The sequence below is a fragment of the Lepidochelys olivacea genome (genome assembly GCF_965140295.1).
Source record: "Lepidochelys olivacea isolate rLepOli2 genome assembly, chromosome: 3".
Lineage (NCBI taxonomy): Eukaryota > Metazoa > Chordata > Testudines > Cheloniidae > Lepidochelys > Lepidochelys olivacea.
Window position 1 is genome coordinate 55218003 of NC_140413.1, and position 19317 is coordinate 55237319.

General features: G+C 41.0%; 1 protein-coding gene across 5 annotated transcripts in view; it reads left to right on the top strand.

Moving 5' to 3' along the window:
- ADGRB3 (adhesion G protein-coupled receptor B3) overlaps positions 1–19317 on the top strand; it is a 620721-nt gene that overhangs the window by 477202 nt on the left and 124202 nt on the right. For all 5 annotated transcript variants that reach the window (XM_084625079.1, XM_084625076.1, XM_084625077.1 and 2 more), the window contains one exon: positions 19028–19154. In XM_084625079.1, coding sequence (XP_084481205.1) covers positions 19028–19154 — 127 coding nt within the window. The remainder of the gene's footprint in view (positions 1–19027; positions 19155–19317) is intronic.

A 19317-nucleotide genomic window follows, 5' to 3' on the forward strand; every position in this document is an offset into this window, starting at 1 on the left:
TAAAGTTTGATCGTACAGCCCTGCAGGGTTAGAAGCAACTGCTGTGTCTCCAACTGGAAATCTTAGAATCTTCCCTTTACAAAGCTACTGCCTCCAGCCCCGCAGGACTGCAAGGTATTGGACTTTAAAGCAGTGACATTTTTAGGTACAGAAAAGATGTTTCAGAGCCAGGATTAAAACTTGCCCATTCTCAAGGAGGTGTAATTTGGGGGTAAAGAGGAAGGAAACATTTTTGTAAACAATTAATGTTTTTTAAAGGTGTCTGACTGGAGCTGCTGTAAGGGTAAGTCCCAGGGAGATAGTTTAGTGGGTCATGAGCAGGGAAAGCACAGGTGCATTCATCACATGGTCCAACAATTTAACACATAGATAATGCCGCAGTGTATGGGGCATATAGCATTACAGAGCATGTGTGTTTATACATCCTGCATCCCAGAAAAACCCTCTGTGGCACTATCCTTCCCTGAGCTCCCATTGTAATGGTAGAGCTCTGTACCAGTCCCTGTGCACAGCGGTGATGTAATGTCACAGTGTGGTGCTGGATTAATGACTTTGTCTACCAGTGAAATGCAGCCCTCTTAGGGAAAATACTACAAGTGTGTTACAAAGCACCCAGCACAACAGATCAGCAAAGGAAGAGAAGATGCATCTAACTGAGAGCATCAGGTTGGATTTTCAAAAATGCTGAGTGTTGGTGTCAATCTGCTCCCTCTAAACTCAGTGATAAAGTTCCTGTGGATTTCAATGAGAGTTGGGCTGCCACTGAGCTCTTTTGAAAATTCCATCCCTGATTTATAAAATCAAAGAATCAGGAAACGTTTACTTACAACAGTAAAACTATTAGACCCAGATCCATAAAGAAACTGAGACTTTGCAATGCCTAGGGCCACTTACTTTGGTATAACTATGTCTCTCTGGGATGTGAAAAATCCACATCACTGACCTTAACCCCCCTCCCATATAGACAATGGTATGTCAGCGGGAGAGCTTCTCCCACCGACATAGCTACTGCCTCTCGCAGAGATGGAATTATTAAGGCGATGGGAGAGCTCTCTGGCCTGCCCTAACTTTTAGGTGCATAGCCACCCAATGAAATTCTCAAACCCTGGGTTATGCACCTATGCTCCCTATGCAATGCTTGTGGGAGAGAGAAGCACCTGAGAATGGGATCCACAAAAGCCAGCACGCTAGGCATGGAGCCAATAAGCTAGCCAATAGCAGAGTCCGAGGAGAGTGGTGTTCCCAAAAAAAGTGTTAACTGTTAAATGTTTACAAAAATGTTTTCTCTTCTCTCTGCCATGGTGGAATTTCTCTCCCAAAATTACACCACCCCTCTTGTGGTGTTAGGCACCTAGGTCCAATCTGGTAGAAGGTGCCTTTCTGTGTGTGGGTTCCATAGCTAGAAAGCCCTCTCCTGGAGTCAGACACATTAGGCACATAATTCAACACGAAACATTTGTGGAAGGAGTAAAGGAGGCTGTCTTTCAACCTTTAGCCCAGTGGTTAGGATGTAAGAGATCCTGGTTCAGTTTGCCCCTCTGCCTGATGACCCACCTCTCAGTTGAGTTCCCTACTCACTGGACTATAGATATATTTGTACTAGTTCTCCGGTCTAATGCCTATTTAATTATATAAAGAAAGTGGAACAGCTTCAACAAGAGAGAATGAAAGCAACCCACATCAGAAACACTCACCTGAGAAATGGCACAGACCTGTTTAAATCCCTACTCCTCATCAGACAGAGGTGGGAATTGAACTGGGCTCTCCCCATCCTGGCTGAGTTCCCTTACCATGGGGTTAAAAGTTACAAGGAAAGCTGCCTTCCCCTTAGCTATTTTGTGTGGAGTTGAGCATGTTTAAAGCTAATGGATCAGGCCTTGGAGACAAGATACAGTTTGCCCTACCTAACTTCACCTGGTTTGAGGATCACACTGGGGCTCAGGCATGAGGTAACTATCAGTGTGTGGGCTCAGAGACAGAAACACAGGTGCCTAGGGGACTTTTACAATGCAAATTTAGACACCAAGTGGTTTTAGGTGCCTACAGGGCAAGGTGACAGCTGACCTGGCATTTTGTGGATCACAGTGATGCCTAAATGGAGGATTTAAGTGCCTTAGTCCCTTTGTGGATCTGGGCCTTATTGCTGTGTGTTAAAGGCTTTATTCTGATCCTGTATCTCCAAACATGGGTGCTAGGAAGTTAATCTGTGTCTTCAGGGACTAAGAGCAGTATTGTTGTCCTTCAGGAAGCATGCTCTGGTCAGATATAGATGTCCAATGTGCATAGGCTGAAAGAGCACTATGATGGTCTTCACTCATGGAGAGCATTGCCTAGTGGTCAGGGCTTACTCCCTTCAAATAGCAGTGGGGACAATTGGTAGGGGATCCTGGGCCCTCTCACTCCACCATGAATCATAGAATCATAGAATATCAGGGTTGGAAGGGACCTCAGGAGGTCATCTAGTCCAATCCCCTGCTCAAAGCAGGACCAATCCCCAACTAAAGCATCCCAGCCAGGGCTTTGTCAAGCCTGACCTTAAAAACCTCTAAGAAAGGAGATACTACCACCTCCCTAAGGAACCCATTCCAGTGCTTCATCACCTTCCTAGTGAAAACGTTTTTCCTAACATCCGGCCTAAACCTCTCCCACTACAACTTGAGACCTTTACTCCTTGTTCTGTCATCTGGTACCACTGAGAACAGTCTAGATCCATCCTCTTTGGAACCCCCCTTCAGGTAGTTGAAAGCAGCTATCAAATCCCCCCTCATTCTTCTCTTCCGCAGACTAAACAATCCCAGTTCCCTCAGCCTCTCCTCATAAATCATGTGCTCCAGCCCTCTGATCATTTTTGTTGCCCTCCGCTGGACTCTTTCCAATTTTTCAACATCCTTGTAGTGTGGGGCCCAAAACTGGACACAGTACCCCAGATGAGGCCTCACCAATGTCAAATACAGGGGAACGATCATGTTCCTTGATCTGCTGCCAACTAGACATAGAGCCATTGATCACTATCCGTTGAGCCCGACGATCTAGCCAGATTTCTATCCACCTTACAGTCCATTCATCCAGCCCATACTTCTTTAACTTGCTGGCAAGAATACTGTGGGAGACCGTATCAAAAGCTTTGCTAAAGTCAAGGAATAACACATCCACTGCTTTTCCCTCATCCACAGAGCCAGTTATCTCGTCATAGAAGGCAATTAGGTTAGTCAGGCATGACTTTCCCTTGATGAATCCATGTTGACTGTTCCTGATCACTTTCCTCTCCTCTAAGTGTTTCAGAACTGCTCCATGATTTTTCCAGGGACTGAGGTGAGGCTGACTGGCCTGTAGTTCCCAGGATCCTCCTTCTTCCCTTTTTTAAGATGGGCACTACATTAGCCTTTTTCCCGTCTTCCGGAACTTCCCCCGATTACCATGAGTTTTCAAAGATAATGGCCAAAGGCTCTGCAATCACATTCGCCAACTCCTTTAGCACCACAGAGGGCTGGTCACCTCCTCCCCATGCTGTGCTGCCCAGTGCAGCAGTCTGGGAGCTGACCTTGTTTGTGAAGACAGAGGCAAATAAAGCATTGAGTACATTAGCTTTTTCCACATTCACTGTCACTAGGTTACCTCCCTCATTCAGTAAGGGGCTCACACTTTCCTTGGTTTTCTTCTTGTTGCCAACATACCTGAAGAAACCCTTCTTGTTACTCTTAACATCTCTTGCTAGCTGCAACTCCAAGTGCGATTTGGCCTACCTGATTTCACTCCTGCATGCCTGAGCAATAATTTTATACTCCTCCCTGGTCATTTGTCCAATCTTCCACTTCTTGTAAGCTTCTTTTTTGTGTTGAAGATCAGCAAGGATTTCACTGTTAAGCCAAGATGGTCACCTGCCAGGGCCATCCTTAGGATTTATGGTGCCCTAAGTGGGGTTATAAAACTGGTGCCCCTAAGCCTGACTTGCTCTTAGCAACACAAACATAAGCTTACAGTATTTTAAAACTTGCCACATGCACTTTATTAAAAACAGTTTAACTTAATTAAGCACACTGTAATGCTGATGGACTAGCACTGAAGAAGTAGCGCTGTAGAAAAAAATCTGATTTATTGACAGAATGATGCAAATAATATTTTTTTTTTAATTTTCAACATTTTATTGGAAATTTCTATGAAGAGGTATTGAAACAAGGATTTGTTTTTAATTAAAAGCAATCTTTCCGGCTTTTTTGGCTGCAAAATCAGTAATAATGTCATCGTATGACAAAGACAAAGTGATGTCTTGTTCGATTGCAAGAATAGCAAGACCAGTCAATCGTTCCTGACTCATTGTAGATCGGAGATAGTTTTTCATGAGCTTTAGTTTTGAGAAACCTTCTTCTCCTGATGCTACTGTTAAAGGAATTGTCAGTAGGATACGAGTGGCAATGTACACATTAGGATATATGTCAACAAGTTTGCTGGTATGAATAAACTACGATGTCCATCACCAATTTTGCATGTGGCAAAACATTGATGACAGTGTACTCAATTCTTTGTACAGTTCAAGTCCATTTATATCAAAACTATCACCGTGCTTCAAGAGGCTCTCTAGGTTCTTGCACTTTGTCATTTGCTGCTCTTGTTTTCCTATTTCATTGAATTTAGTTATGTCATACAAAAACCCAAACTGTTCATGGTGTTCTCGTAAGGTATTAAACCTTTCATCAACAGCAGATATTGCTTTATCCATCACAACATTAAAAAATTCAACCTCAAATTTCTTTTCTGGATCATCTATGGGCTCATCTGCTCCTTCATATTCCACTTGCTGTTTTTTCTTTGAAACTCATGTCACGTTTGGACATGGAAATTTTGGTTCTACACCGATAGAACCTTGCTATAACCTGTGCTTCTTTGAATCCATTTTCTCTATATTTCACTAAAAAGTCTTGTGTGTTACTCTAGTAAGGTAAGTGTTGAATCAAGCTGCATCATTGGACTCTGCATTATTTTGCTTACACTTGAGATTTTAACAAGAATGTCACACCGGATTACGACAGATGTTAGAAACTTGAAGCTGGATATTTCAGAGGCCAATGACTGTGCTTCACTTTCAGCTTTTGGATCTCTGGCTTCTTCAGAAATAGCAACCAGTGCTTCATAAAGTTCCTCAGATTGATAGCTCAACATTCTTGCATTTTCTACTCTGCTTTCCCAGTGTGTCTCAGATAGAGGCTTAACGGTAATACCACTGACATGTGCTTTGAATATTTGCCATCGTTGAATGGAAGCTGAAAAGAGCACGTAAATGTGTTGCAGCAAACCAAAAAAAGAAATAGCTTCTACAGAAGACATATCACAAAAAATCAAATTAAGGCTGTGGCATGCACACACAGTACAAAAAAGGCTTGTGGATTTTCTGCCAGCAATCTAGCTTTCACGCCAGAAATGCATCCTCTCATATTGGCACCATTATCATAGCCTTGTCCTCTAATGTTCATTACAGACAATCTCATTCATTTTAGTTCATCAAGGAGAGCTTGAAGAAGTCCAAAACCTGTAGTGTCCTCTACTTCTAAAAATGTGATAAATGATTCCTTACCTGTAATCTGTGCTGAATCACTAATGTCAACAAATCTCACTACTTACGACATCTGATCTTGATGACTTATGTCCGGAGTGCAATCTAGAATTATGGCAAAATATTTTGCCAAAGTAACCAATGAAACAATTTTGTCTCTCACTTTATCACTCATTAGCATGATCAGTTCATTTTGAATTCTTGGTCCCAAATAGTGGTCATGTATTTCATTTTCTGTTACTCTTTGGAGATGTTCACTCATCACTGTGTTAAATTTTCCCAGCAGTTGTACAAGGCCCAGAAAATTGCAATTTTGGGGCTGGAATAATTTCTCAACACTTCCTTTAAAAGCAAGATTGTTTGTTGATAGATATTCAACAATAGATAATAGAAATTCAAGAACACAACGCCAATGCTGCTTCTCTGATTCCAGCGATCTTTGATTTTGGGCATCAAGAGTTGTCTGATTTTTTAACCTTACACTCAGCTCACACCATTTGTTCATACTTTCAATGTGGTGTTGTGCCTTTTCATGTCGCGGTAATGCGTGACTAAGATTTTTCCAATCATTAATACCCATGGTTGCTATCTTAAAATTGCAACTATTGAAAAACTTGCATGGGAAACAAAATACAGCATCCTTGCATTTAGAGTACACAAGCTACTGTCAGTTGACAATTTCACCATTAGAAAGTCTTTTGTAGTAATTATCTTCTGTTCTCTAATGTATTTAATATATTCAAAACCTTTTATTCTCACAGAGCCTTTCTCAAGTATAATGGTACGGAATTCATTGTTTAACGATTGAGGCCATGCGCCAATGTCATCTATATCCCATGCTAGTACAGTTTCAACTGTTGTAATTTCTTGTTTTATGTTTGCATCTGTTTCAAATGATTGTTCTGTATTTTGTTGCGTTTCTTGAGCTTCGTCTGCATAAAAATTTTCTTCAGCAGTTACTGGATGGTCTTGATCAACTTCATTGCTTTCATGAAGTACAAACTTAAGTATAGAACCCTTCTGTGCTTGTACAGCTAATCCTATTTCATCTTTCCATTTTCTTTTTTGTGACCCGGAAAGTCGTTTTCAATATGAAATAACTTATAAAGGTGTTTTTTAAAGAAATAACTGATTAAATTATTGTCAGATTATCAGAAATATTATTTAAAATAACTAATATAGGATAGCCATGAGTCTGTGACCTTGAGCGAGTCACAAGGTGCTCCATCCTGACTGAGACATAGTGGAGTTGGAAACCCATGTCATTTTTACAAAGCCACTTTTTAGTTTTAAAGGTATAGTGGGCATCAGTCTTAATGTTAGTTACAACTCTCTATCAACCTTATACTGTAAATAGATCAATGGCATTATCCAGTTTAATAAACTGGGTTTCCAAGCAGTGGGAAAATATAACCCTAGTTTTATTCCTAGGTAAAGCACAAAGTTACCAAAATGAAGTCAGCACAGAATCATCTCCTCTAGATTAAGGCAGCACAGAACAGTTACAGAAGTCCTGTTGTGCCTTATTTTTGTTTGGAAAGACCTTAGCAATAGCAGCTCATTTTGGGCACTGCCAGAAATACATGATAAATCACTGCCTCTAAAGTGCCATCAAAAACTGACATTTCCACAGCTCTAGTGTGATCTGCTGCACAGATTCTTCACAAGGAAGCATCCCTGGCCTTTTAAACTCATATTAACCATGTATTTACTTTATGAAAGTTGGACAAAACATTGTGAAAACGTAAGACATTGGCTGCCCAACCTCTGGCTGGCAAAAGCTACACTGACTCACTGGGAGAAAAAGCAAGAGAATCTTAGTACAACATATGGTCACTCTATACACTAGTAAGGAGCTGAGCATATTACAGTTGTTGGAGGGCTCTATTTAGCAGTAACAGGGCTATAGGAAAGCCAGTCAGCATTTTTTGTTTCTCTGATGAAAATTGGCCCACTCCCTTCCCCAAACCAAACTTGTCACAAATAATTGTGAACAACTTAATTTTCTGGTTTTGGCTAAGATATTGATTTTTTTTTTAAAAAAAAGATTGAAATTGGATTCAGGATTGTTAGCAAGAATTTTTGGCAAACAAAGTTGTTAAATGACAATCTAAATGGCAACACAGTACTGCTTTCATGCTTGGCTCACCCCCCAGCCTGCTGGTCCAATAGCTGCAGTAGAGGAGGAGATAGGTGGAAAACTGCAGGACCCCAAAATCCACCTCTTGGGGTGCAGAGTTGCAACAGCAGCGGCAAACCCTCAGGTCCGATCACACACCAGTGGGCATCACCGCCAACCCAACGGACCATGGTGAAGTTAGCACAGCATCTGATCTCAGGGATGGGGCACCCACGGAGCCACAGCAGCTCATCCTGCCCTGTGCAGCTTCCCCCGGATGAGATGGATTGCTGCCAGCCCGGGGGAGAGACGCGCTCCCCAGCTAGGGTGACCAGATGTCCTGATTTTATAGGGCTAGTCCCGATATTTGGGGCTTTGTCTTATATAGGCACCAATTACGCCCACCTAGGTTGACCAGACAGCAAGTGTGAAAAATCAGGACGGGACTGGGGGCATATATAAGAAAAAGACCCAAAAATTGGGACTGTCCTTATAAAAGTGGGACATCTGGTCACCCTACCCCAACCCCCATCCTGATTTTTCACACATGTTATCTGGTCACCCTAGCCCCAGCCCAGCCAGCTATGTGTGACCCTTCCAATCCAGCCAGCCCCTGCTGCGTAGGCTGGCTGCCGAGGAAGTGAGTTACTTTCATTTTCACTTCCTCAGCACGCAGCCAGCCCCCGCCCCCCACCCCCAGCACCTCACCCAACCCAGCCCTGCTGGAGGGGACGGGGGAGAGGAGGTGCTCCGCGATGGGGGAGAGAAGAATGGACGTTATGGGGGGTGACAAAGGATACTGCCGGAACCGCCCAGCCTGCCTCACCTCACACCGGGGAAGAGTGTCACACTCACAGGTGTGTTCCTTCCCCCACCCCTTCCCAGAGACCCCAGCAGCCAATCCCCTCCCTCAGACTGTGCTGCAGGCAGAGCATTTGGCTCTGTCTAGGACCCAGCCCTGCTCTTACATGCTCCACTGCTTCCCGTCTGTCCCAGCTCCCAGCAGAGTGGAGCCTCAGACATACTGGTGCCCTACGCAGCTGCCTATGCTGCCTATGGCTAAGGACGGCCCTGCACGGCCTGTCATATTGACTATTCTTTCTACACATTGGGATGGTTGTTCCTGCAGCCTCAATAAGGATTCTTTAAAATACAGCCAGCTCTGGCCTAGAGCCCTGTGAGGGCTATCAAAGGTCTGACAGCCAGGGACTACTTAAGGCTGCCTTCCCTGGGCCACTTCTTACCATCCCACAATTGTCCAAAGTTCACCATTTATGGCAGGAAGTCAGGTCACCACTTGGCACTTCCTTGTGACCATGTGTGGCGTTAGTAGCTTCCTTTCTCTGGGGACAGCAGTGGCTGCCGTCTCCTGTGGCTTGATCCTCAGGCTGTCTCTCCCCTGCCAGGGTAGTCCTAAACAAAACAAGGGGAATTAACGCAAAAAATTGAGTCTATGTCTGGGAGGGAAGGAAGGAGGGAAGGAAGGAGGGAAGGAAGGAGGGAAGCTCTCAGGGTGTAGCTGAAGCACGTCCTCCCTTCCCTCAGTTCTTGTAGGGAGAGATCCTTCCTTTCCTCAGCTCTTTTCTCAGGAGCTGCAAGTTGCAGATCTGCTCTCTTCCCTGGTCTGCTGCCAAGTGAGCTGTTCTGCTTCTTTTTCCCTCCTCTTCCAGACTTTGCAATCTTGCAGGTGTGCCAGGATCACAAGCACCAAAATGAGGTATGATTGGACTTAAAGTGAAAGTTTTGTGACCTGCACAACAGTTATTTGCAAACTCCCATCTGAAAATAATGTACCAGCAGAACATTCCATGTACTTCATACAATCCCTAGCCTCCTTGAAAAAAAAAATACACATAAGCTTCCTGTGATGCATAGTCAATAGACAGATGTCTGTTTATGTGAAATTTTTTTAGATATCATTGAGCTGTCTCAGAGATCAAAATATAGTGCCAGATTCTGATGTGAGTTACATTGATGCAACTCTTTAGAAGTCAATAGGCCCACACAATGCACAATGACATGAATTGGATTTATGACACTCCCTGGGTTACTCTGTGTACACAGACAATGAATGCATTATGCTTCTCATTATGTAGGTTCTGGGAACTATATCCTGGATAATAGACTTCCTGTATTAAGAAATCCAAGTATAATTTAAGTAATCTAACATAAATTAATTGTATTCTTCATGTTATTGCACTTCTCAAAACGTCATGTATCATAAGGATGTAAATTACTTTCACGGGAGGTAAGAAGAGGTTGCAGCAGTTTCTATTTGTAGCATTATGTCTCACTGAAGTGAAAGGTACATCAAGCTTTGAATTTTCAGCTGAAGCAGGCCACATCTAAGTGGCCTATCATAGACAAAAAGCGAACTTGTGATAATCCTTTCACTCCAGTGAGAAAAGCTGACTCCATGCCACAAACTGCATAATGTTACTATATATGTTTGTCAGGTGCGTAATATTTTCAGGTGCTGTATAATTTGTAGTTGCAGAAATCACATATAGGATATGAAAAATGGGTATAAATAGTTATGCTATTGTTATAAACAAGAAGAAACCTAGCTACCCATCTTTATTTTGCCCCTCACTCACAATGTGAACCATGCGGAAGATGCTTAACTGCCCTGAGCCTCATCTTCAAAGTGAAGTTTACTGTGCTTTGAGATCTTCTGATGAAAGGTGCTATATAATATAAGTGAAATTATTATTATTAATTATTTAGAGCTAAATGTTTGCCAGTCCTCATGCAGCTGCATACTTGCGAGTCAAGAGGAGTCAAGCCCTCCTCTTTATAAGCTCACAGAAGGGATGCCCAGAATCAAAATACCTGCACCCCAGGAGGTAATGGACTGCTACTGAGTTGCTTCCCTCAGAAACACCTCTCTAAAAAGGAGGCAGGAGAAGAAGAAAAGGAGGTGGGGCATTAGCATCACCCTCTACATACTGGTCAGAGGTGCTTGCCGGCTATAGAGCTGCAGGGATAAGCTGCACCTTTACACTCTGTCTAGATTAGGAAAATGAAATGTATTTAGCCAACGTTAACTATTATATGTTAATTGAGACATTTTCTGTTATCACCAATTGTCTAGTATAGACAAAGACAGTGGTGTTTAACCATACTTGAGAGAATCTGCTCTAAATATACATTTACTTGGCCATGTGGTCAGTGAGATTTTTTGTCTCCTGTTTAAAAACTATAAAGTGTTATATTCATAGATTCCAACGCCAGAAGTAATTATTGTGGTCACCTACTCTGATCTCCTGTATAACACCAGCCATGGAAGTTCCCCAAAATAATTCCTAGAGCATACCTTTCTGAAAAACATCCAATCTTGATTTTAAAAAATTGTCATTGATGGAGAATCTACCATGACCCTGGGTAAGTTGTTCCAGTGGTTAATTACCCTCACTGATAAAAATGTATGGAGTATGTTACACCTTACTCTACTGGACTGAAGAGCTCATTATTAACTATTTGTTCCCCATGTAGATACTTATAGACTATAATCAAGTCACCCCTTAACCTTCTCTTTGTTAAACTGAATAGATTGAGCTCCTAAAGCCTATCACTGTAATGCACGTATTCTAATCCTTTAATCATTCTTATGGATCTTCTCTGAATCCTCTCCAATTTTTCAACATCCTTCTTGAATTGTAAACACCAGAACAGGACACAGTATTCTTGCAGCTGTCACATGAATGCCAAATACAGAGGTAAAATAACTTTGCTACACCTACTCAAGATTCCCCTGTTTATGCATCCAAGCACTGCATTAGCCCTTTAGGCCACTGGAAGTTCATGTTCAGCTGATTATCCACTAGTGGCCCCAAATATACAAAAGATATATCACTGCAGTGTTTTACTTGATATTATAAACAGAAAAAATCAGGGCTGTGAAATGTTAGTATTTCTTATCAACCGTAATTCACACATTTTATACACTTTATATATAGCATACAATTTAGCATTATAAAGCCCAGTGGTGTCAGACACATTAGCCTGCTTGATGTAGTCATATGGCCCAAGAGGCATAGTCAGATTCAGCAGTATCTAAGCTTTTATTTTCAAAAAGAAAGTTTCTTGCCCTTTTGGTTGTGCAAATAGTCTTCCCATTGTGAACCAAGTGTCACCAAACTATTGCCATCTTCCTGAGTCTACAGACCACCTGAAATAATGACTCTGAGCTTCAACCTCTGTGAATGCCATCAAAGTGTTCACTCTAAAACCAAATAATGATGCTGATGCTGTTATAATGATCTCTTCACTCTTCAAAACAGACAGAACTCCATTACAGAGTTCTCCCTAACATACATTGCTCACATATGTCTTGATCTAACTCCCATTGAAGTCAACAAAATTCTTCCCATTGACTTCAATAAGGGAGTTTTAGTCAGGCTATAAAGGAACTACCATCACCTAACAATAATGGAAAACTATTCTGACCTTCACTCTGCACCCACTCCAATCCCATTCACATTTATTCTCCTCCATGCTGTTCATATCTGGCCTCAAAATGTTTAATAATAATATAACAGTTACAGGATTTTGTGGCTCCTCTCCTTGTCATTTGGAAGAAAACATTAGGAAAAGCTACTACAGGGGTTCTCAAACTGGGGATCAGGACCCCTCAGGGGGTCGTGAGGTTATTACAAGGGGGGTCGTGAACTATCAGCCCCCACCCCAGACCCCACTTTGCATCCAGCATTTATAATGGTGTTAAATATATTTTAAAATGTTTTTAATTTATAAGGGAGGTTGAACTCAGAGGCTTGCTATGTGAAAGGAGTCACCAGTACAAAAGTTTGAGAATCACTGAGCTACTGCTATTCTGCAGTCTTAGACAAACCCTCAATTTTTAATTTTCATGAAGAACTTCTGACCTCATCTTTTTAAGTTCCTGGCAATATGCTCTTTACCGAGGTGCCTTATTGCTATGGATACTTGTAGATAATGGTAACATTTGACAGATTGCTCAGGTTGGTCACAGGGAAAATATCAGTTTTCAAAGTTTCTCCTAGCTCATAATAAATCTGTACAAATTATTTATATAATCTGAACAAATGATTACCAAAGCTTATGCCTATTTTGTGAAGAGTAAAGCTAATAAAAATGATCATAAAACTCTGAACACAGGAACACGTGTATAAACTGGTCATGAATACATTCATGAGAACTAATCATGAATAAATATAGGCTAGAAATTAGAAGGTTTCTAAACATCAAAGGAATGAAGTTCTGGAACAGTCTTCCAAAAGGAATACTGGGGGCTAACAACTTAACTATTTTTAAGATGGAACTTGATATGCTTATGAAAGGAATTATATGAAGTGGTTACCTGTGATAGTAGGAAACTGGACTCAGTGATTCAGGTGATTCCTTCCAGTCCCATGTCCTATTTTCCTATGAACACTGTATTATTAATGTTTTACCCCCATATTTTTGCCTTCTACTGAATATCTTGTAATGCTAACCTATAACATTGATTTAATTAATGTGTTATTTCTATCACAACTGAAATACTACTAAACTCAACACTGAAAATATAAATAAGAACAAAATCCTTTTAACATAGCAAGATCCTTTACATGACTCGTTTATTGTTTTCCACATAGGTTAGAAATAACAGGCAAAATCTGTTATAAAGAGAGTCACAAAAGAGCCTCCTCTCCCAGCATCAACATAGTCAGGGAGTACTTGTTTACACAATAGTAATGTGATCTCTCTGTAACTTGATTCTTCAGCACAATGTTAAGTATTATCAGGTATTTTATATATTCTCCTTTTCAATCTCAACAAACATAGCAAAACTGTTTTGTAACAGAAGCAACAATCAGAGCAGAGAATAATGACCAATACTCTCAAGTACAAAACCTCTCCTCATGTGGAGAAAACAATAGGAAGCAGGAAAGAGGATAAGAAATTAGTCTGTGGAATTGACAATATAGCTGGTGAAAAAAACACTTAATTTAAAAAATTTTCCACAAAAACAAAGACAATTTTTTACAAATATTTTCCTCCTTTTTGATCAATGCTAATTTCTTCGCAATCATTCCCTCAGTGGGGACTGGTTTGGGAAGGAATGGAGTCGAAAAGAAGTGCAGCCTCTTCCACCTCTGTTCATCCTGCGATACCAAAGGGAAAGGAAAACCTAGATCTCACAAGTAGGACGAGGCCATCCCATATTGCCCTCCTCCCCTTGGCAGCATGCATGTAGCAGGAAGGCATAGAATTAACTCCAGATCAACTTTCTACAGGGAAATCTAGATGGTTAGTCAGAGATGAAGCCATAGAAAGTAGTTAGTCTTCTGCTCTGATGTTTCTGTTCCCCAAATTTGTGTCAGGTTTCAGAGTGGTAGCTGTGCTAGTCTGTTTCAGCAAAAACAACAAGGAGTCCTTGTGGCACCTTAGAGACTAACACATTTATTTAGGCATAGGCTTTTGTGGGCTAAAACCCACTTCATCAGATGCATGGAGTGGAAAATACAGTAGCAGGTATAAATACACAGCACATGAAAAGATGGGAGTTGCCTTACCAAGTAGGGGGTCAGTGCTAACTAGCCAATTCAACTAAGGTGGAAGTGGCCTATTCACAACAGTTGACAAGAAGGGGTGAATTCCAAGGGAAGAAAAATCACTTTTGTAGTGCTAATGAGGCCAATGTAATCAAGGAGGCCCATTTGAAACACTTGACAAGAAGGTGTGAGTATCAGCAGAGGGAAATTAATTTTTGTAGTGAATAAAGACTGAGAGTGGATGGGTCACTAGAAAAACTAACTTCCCCCTGCTGATACTCTGACCTGGGGGATAGATCATAAAATAGAAAAGTAGTCAGAATAAGATAATATTAAGAGGTCGGCAATACCTTATGTTTCCCAGACCCCAAGAAATATGAAGAAGTGGTCATCCTTCCTCACCTCATTTCTTTCTCTTCTGCTGTGCTCCAGCTCTGTGCTATAGCTTCAGAAGTACATCTGTGGGATCATGCCATGGAGTCATTACTTCCCTTTTCCACAGTTCCAGCTTAGATGCACCCAATCTGATTGTCTTTGTGCATGGTAGTGGAAGGGATGATCAAGGATGCTGTCTTTTACTTAGGACCATATTTTGAGCAAAAGGGTGGTCATTAATTATTACACAGTGAGTATAACAACTAACACATGCTCATTATGGTAGTGTTTCTCCTATAAATCCTATTTTTCAGGGTTTAGTATCTCATCTGTTTCAAATCGCACTGGACTAAAACTTGGTTTCCAGCCCAGAAGCACATTTGTTTTGCAAAAAAAAAAAATATATTTAAATAGGATTCATTTTCAATTTAGAGATCAGCAAGGAAACAAAATTCTCAGGGGTTTCTACTTTTTTGGCCTCCCACAAGGTCCGTGAGCATGTTGATGGCAGTATGTGGTATTAGATGCTTTTGTCCAATATGTGTACTTTCATTTTCATAAAAACAAAAGGAATACTTGTGGCACCTTAGAGACTAACAAATTTATTTGAGCATAAGCTTTCATGAGCTACAGCTCACTTTTCATGTTTCCATAACGTAGTTTTTATAAATTACATGAGAATAAACTTCTGAATTTCCAGGGGTTTGAAAAAATATTTCTCTGCAATATTGTTGCATGTAGTGTTTCCCCTCTAATCTTTTTTCACAACTAGCAAAACCTATAGTGATGACCCAGTTGGTTGCAGTACACTATTAATATTCAGAAGATTGATCACAGTAAGAATTACGTGCACGAATTCATGCCGCATGCTGTGTGGACATGCAGAGGTTTAAGGGGAAGTATATACTTCCTTAAGTCTTTCTGTGGCTTCTCTGTACCTAAGTCAGTGTGGGAGTTGGGAGGATTGGGGAGTGAGCGGAGCCCTGCTTGTGTAATTAAAAATGGTATCATAAAACATATGCACAAGGGGGCTGAATTAAGGTTAATTCAGCAACCTTAGTTTTGGCATTTCCTAACTTCTGAGCACTCAGCTTTGCACCATATTATTTAACTAACATAGACTTTTTGTATGTAACAATATAAAGGGCTGCTCATCCTACCTTAAAATAAAACTATCCACCAGCAAACACATTGCTAAAATATCACACACAGGGACGGGTTGTAAACCCCTTGTTCACATTGGTGATCAATTACCCAGACAGGTAGTTCCATTGGTCTCTCCATTTACCAGTGTGGACCAACAGTAAATAAGCTGGCCCATAATAAACCCATCCTATTTTGTATTATTGGCTAGGACTCAGAGTAGAATAATATGGTAGTTGGTGTATGTTATGTGATAAGTCCATTGTTACATGACAGTTTTGACAGTATTGCCACTGCACAATTTTACTAATCATTTTTTTATGTAGAGAAAATAGCACTGCAGTTAATAGGGCATTTGTACCCTTAATTTCAACAAAACATATCAATAATAAGTGTGTATATTGTGTCATGATACCTAGAAAAGTACAGGTAAGCAAAATGTGGTTGCTAGCACATCAAATGTGGCCCAATCATCAGTCTGCAATCAGTTTTGGCAGTTGTGCCTCTGAGAATTAATCTTACTATACAAAAATGCTCCTACATAACATTTTACTGTACAAAGTCCCATTTCAAAATCTAAGCCACTAGCCCCATTGTTTGCAGTAATCAGAATATTTTTAAGTATATCACATAATATTGCAAGGGAAGTTACTGAATAGTAAAAATAACATTGTTTCTGGTGTATTATATTCTGTCTACTCTGAGGGACTTAGACTGGCATTCTAAACAGCTTCAAACAGCCATCATTTTCAAAATAATCAACCTGCCACAGAAATGTGTCTCACTGTCATCAAAAAGTGGAATTTCTCCCCCCAAAATAAAGAGGTGAAAGAAGGGCAATATTGAACATGTGATAGTTTTAAATTTCAATATCTCACAATCCTGCATCAAAAGGGAGAAAAAAGGTAAGGGTAGTATTTTTGAAAGTGCTCAGTATTGGCCTAACTTTGCTACCATTGACATCAGTGGGCGTTTCTCTTGAGTTCAAGAGGAGCAGGTAGGCCAGCACTGAGAACTTCTGAAAAATCCTAGCCTAAATCTTTGAAGTATTTCTAGTGTAGTTGTTTTGTGAAATATGTGACATTTATAGAATGCATGATGGTGTGGTGTCACATAGTGGTTTTATTGGTAGCCATTTGCAATCACTGGTTCAACTCTTTTGTGACTTTATCTCCTGATTTACGTGAGTGTATCTGAAAGCAGAATCAGACCCACTGAATCAATGGAGTGTCCTGATTTACACCAGTTTAACTGTGATCAGGATCAGGACTGTTTTGTTTTAAATACAATTGGTCTATATAGCTGTCTGTTTCTTTTCTTTTTTTTTTTAATTATTATTATAACTCACCTAGGGCTATTCATTGGACACAATTTTGAAAGATTTAGTGTTAAATGGATGCATTGTGCATGCAAAACACAAGTTAAATTCAGTGTACTAAATTCAGAGTGTACTAAATTCAGAGTGAATAATACTGTCCTTATGTTTTAAAACATGCCAATTTCTCTTAAGCTATCATTTGTCTTAAATATTTAATCAGCTCAGATAAATATACTTCATTTGGCCTTAACTGTGTGTCACAATAAGATAAGAGAAAGGAAAACTAATAAAATAAAATTGTAAGGTGAACCAGAAGATATGCTTCAGAATTTATTATAGTTTAAATAAAATGTATGAACATTTTTTAAAGTGGATGTTGGTATAGTGTTGTTTGGCTTTGTGAAAGGGTAAATGCGTGAATAGAGGCTTCTAAAGGAAAGCTTAGGTAGTTGGAGATTTGGTGATTTTCTGTCATCTAAGATTCCCCCATTGTGTCTGTGTTTGTTTTTTATGTGAAACTGATTTGAAGGTAATATGATACAAGTGTTGCCTTTGGGCACTGAAAAAGCTAGTGGCATAAGATACCAAAGTGGGATAGTGTGAATTGTACTCTGAAAGGGAATTAGGGATCACAAATCTCCGCTTCCTGAGGGCCCTGGCTTGGAGAAATCACACGGATGTGGGTTATTAGAGGCAGAAGAGGTGAACAGAAGAGTGATCCTGGTGAATGAAAATTAAACGTAGTTATCCCCCCCCCCATGTCTTCCTGTTTCTTTTTCTCATTTCAAGTCATTTAGTGACCTAGAGTGAAATTGACAAGAATTGACAACACATGCTGTTACCAGCAGCAGTGTCTCCATCTGATCCCTAGACATTTGGGGGGGGAGGGGAGGAGAAATCCAATGGTTATACTCTAAATATGACCTATGTAAAGATAACAGGCTTGATTTAGTTGAAACCGAAGTCTTTCTCCTGTAGAACTGATCCCAGTGCTGTGTTTCACAGACAGAGGAGATGGGTTTTTCCCCTCTCTCTCTCTTTCCGCACAAAGAAAACGTGGGTCGATACCATTTTTATTGTTCTGCTGGGGTGGATTTGAGCATTTTGAATGTCTAATTGAATCGGAGGCTGGTTTAGTCTTTTTTTTTTTAATGGCAGAGGGTGGAAAGTCCCATTAAAATGACCCCTTTGGCTTGGGGTTAGCCCGGTACAGTTGCCCCCCAAATAAAACAAACAACAGGGAAGGGGGGAGGGAGATGGGGAAAGGTGAGTTGGGCTGAGTGATGTCTGGAGGGCGAACTCGTGTCTCTTTGGCGATGTTGTGGGCTGCTGTGCTGAAATCCGTCCCTCTGCTGGAGCTGAGGGAAAGGCAATAGTCGGAGGCATCTGATGCTGCCGTTTCCAGGGTGAAATTTCCTGAAATTTAAAAAAAAAAAAAAAAACCCTTAACAAAAATAGCCAGAGGAGCAGAAGATCCGGCATCTCCGAATGCAACCAGTGTAACCTAGACAGACATTTTAAAGCCATCTGCATTTAAACTAACCACGCACACAAAAGAGAAAACACTAACGACCACCCCAAAAAACAAGGCGCGAGAGACAGACAGAGCTGGTATGAAAAAGAAACAAGCCTGTCTTCCCCCCGCTCCCAACCCCCGATCAGGGTTTGCAGTGATCTGATGAGGCTAGGAAGTGGCTGGCCGGCCGTGCACAAGGCTGCTGCTGGTAGCAGAGGGCTCTACAGAGCGAGGCGAGGTTTCAGCAGGAAGAACGCTGGACAGCGCATTGCACGCCTCCAAGCCGTCTCCCTGCCTTTCCCCCCTCTCCCTTCGCATTACTGTACAGCTGGAGATGCATCTAAATTAAGTCCTATTGAACAACAAGTAGATCTCTTCTGTCCGGGAACTACACTAGACTCTCCTCTCAATTAAACTGCATATTCGCTTCATGGAATTGACCGTCAGGCATAATTATCCCGATTTCTTTCTCTCTCTCTCTCCTTTGCAGGAACGACTCTTTGGGAACCTGGTCCACCCAGGGATGTAAAACTGTGCTTACCGATGCATCCCATACGAAATGCTTATGTGATCGTCTCTCTACCTTCGCCATTTTGGCTCAGCAACCTAGAGAAATAGTAAGTAACAAAGACAAAAATCCAGGTTTAACGCAAAAGCAGGAAGATTTGTTGTCCAGCTTCTCTGTTAGGTAGATGTCAGACGTTGCATCGAGGAATTGTTTAAATACTGCAGGTTGGCAAAATGTTGTTAGTCTCCTGTTATCTACAGTAGCTCAGATAA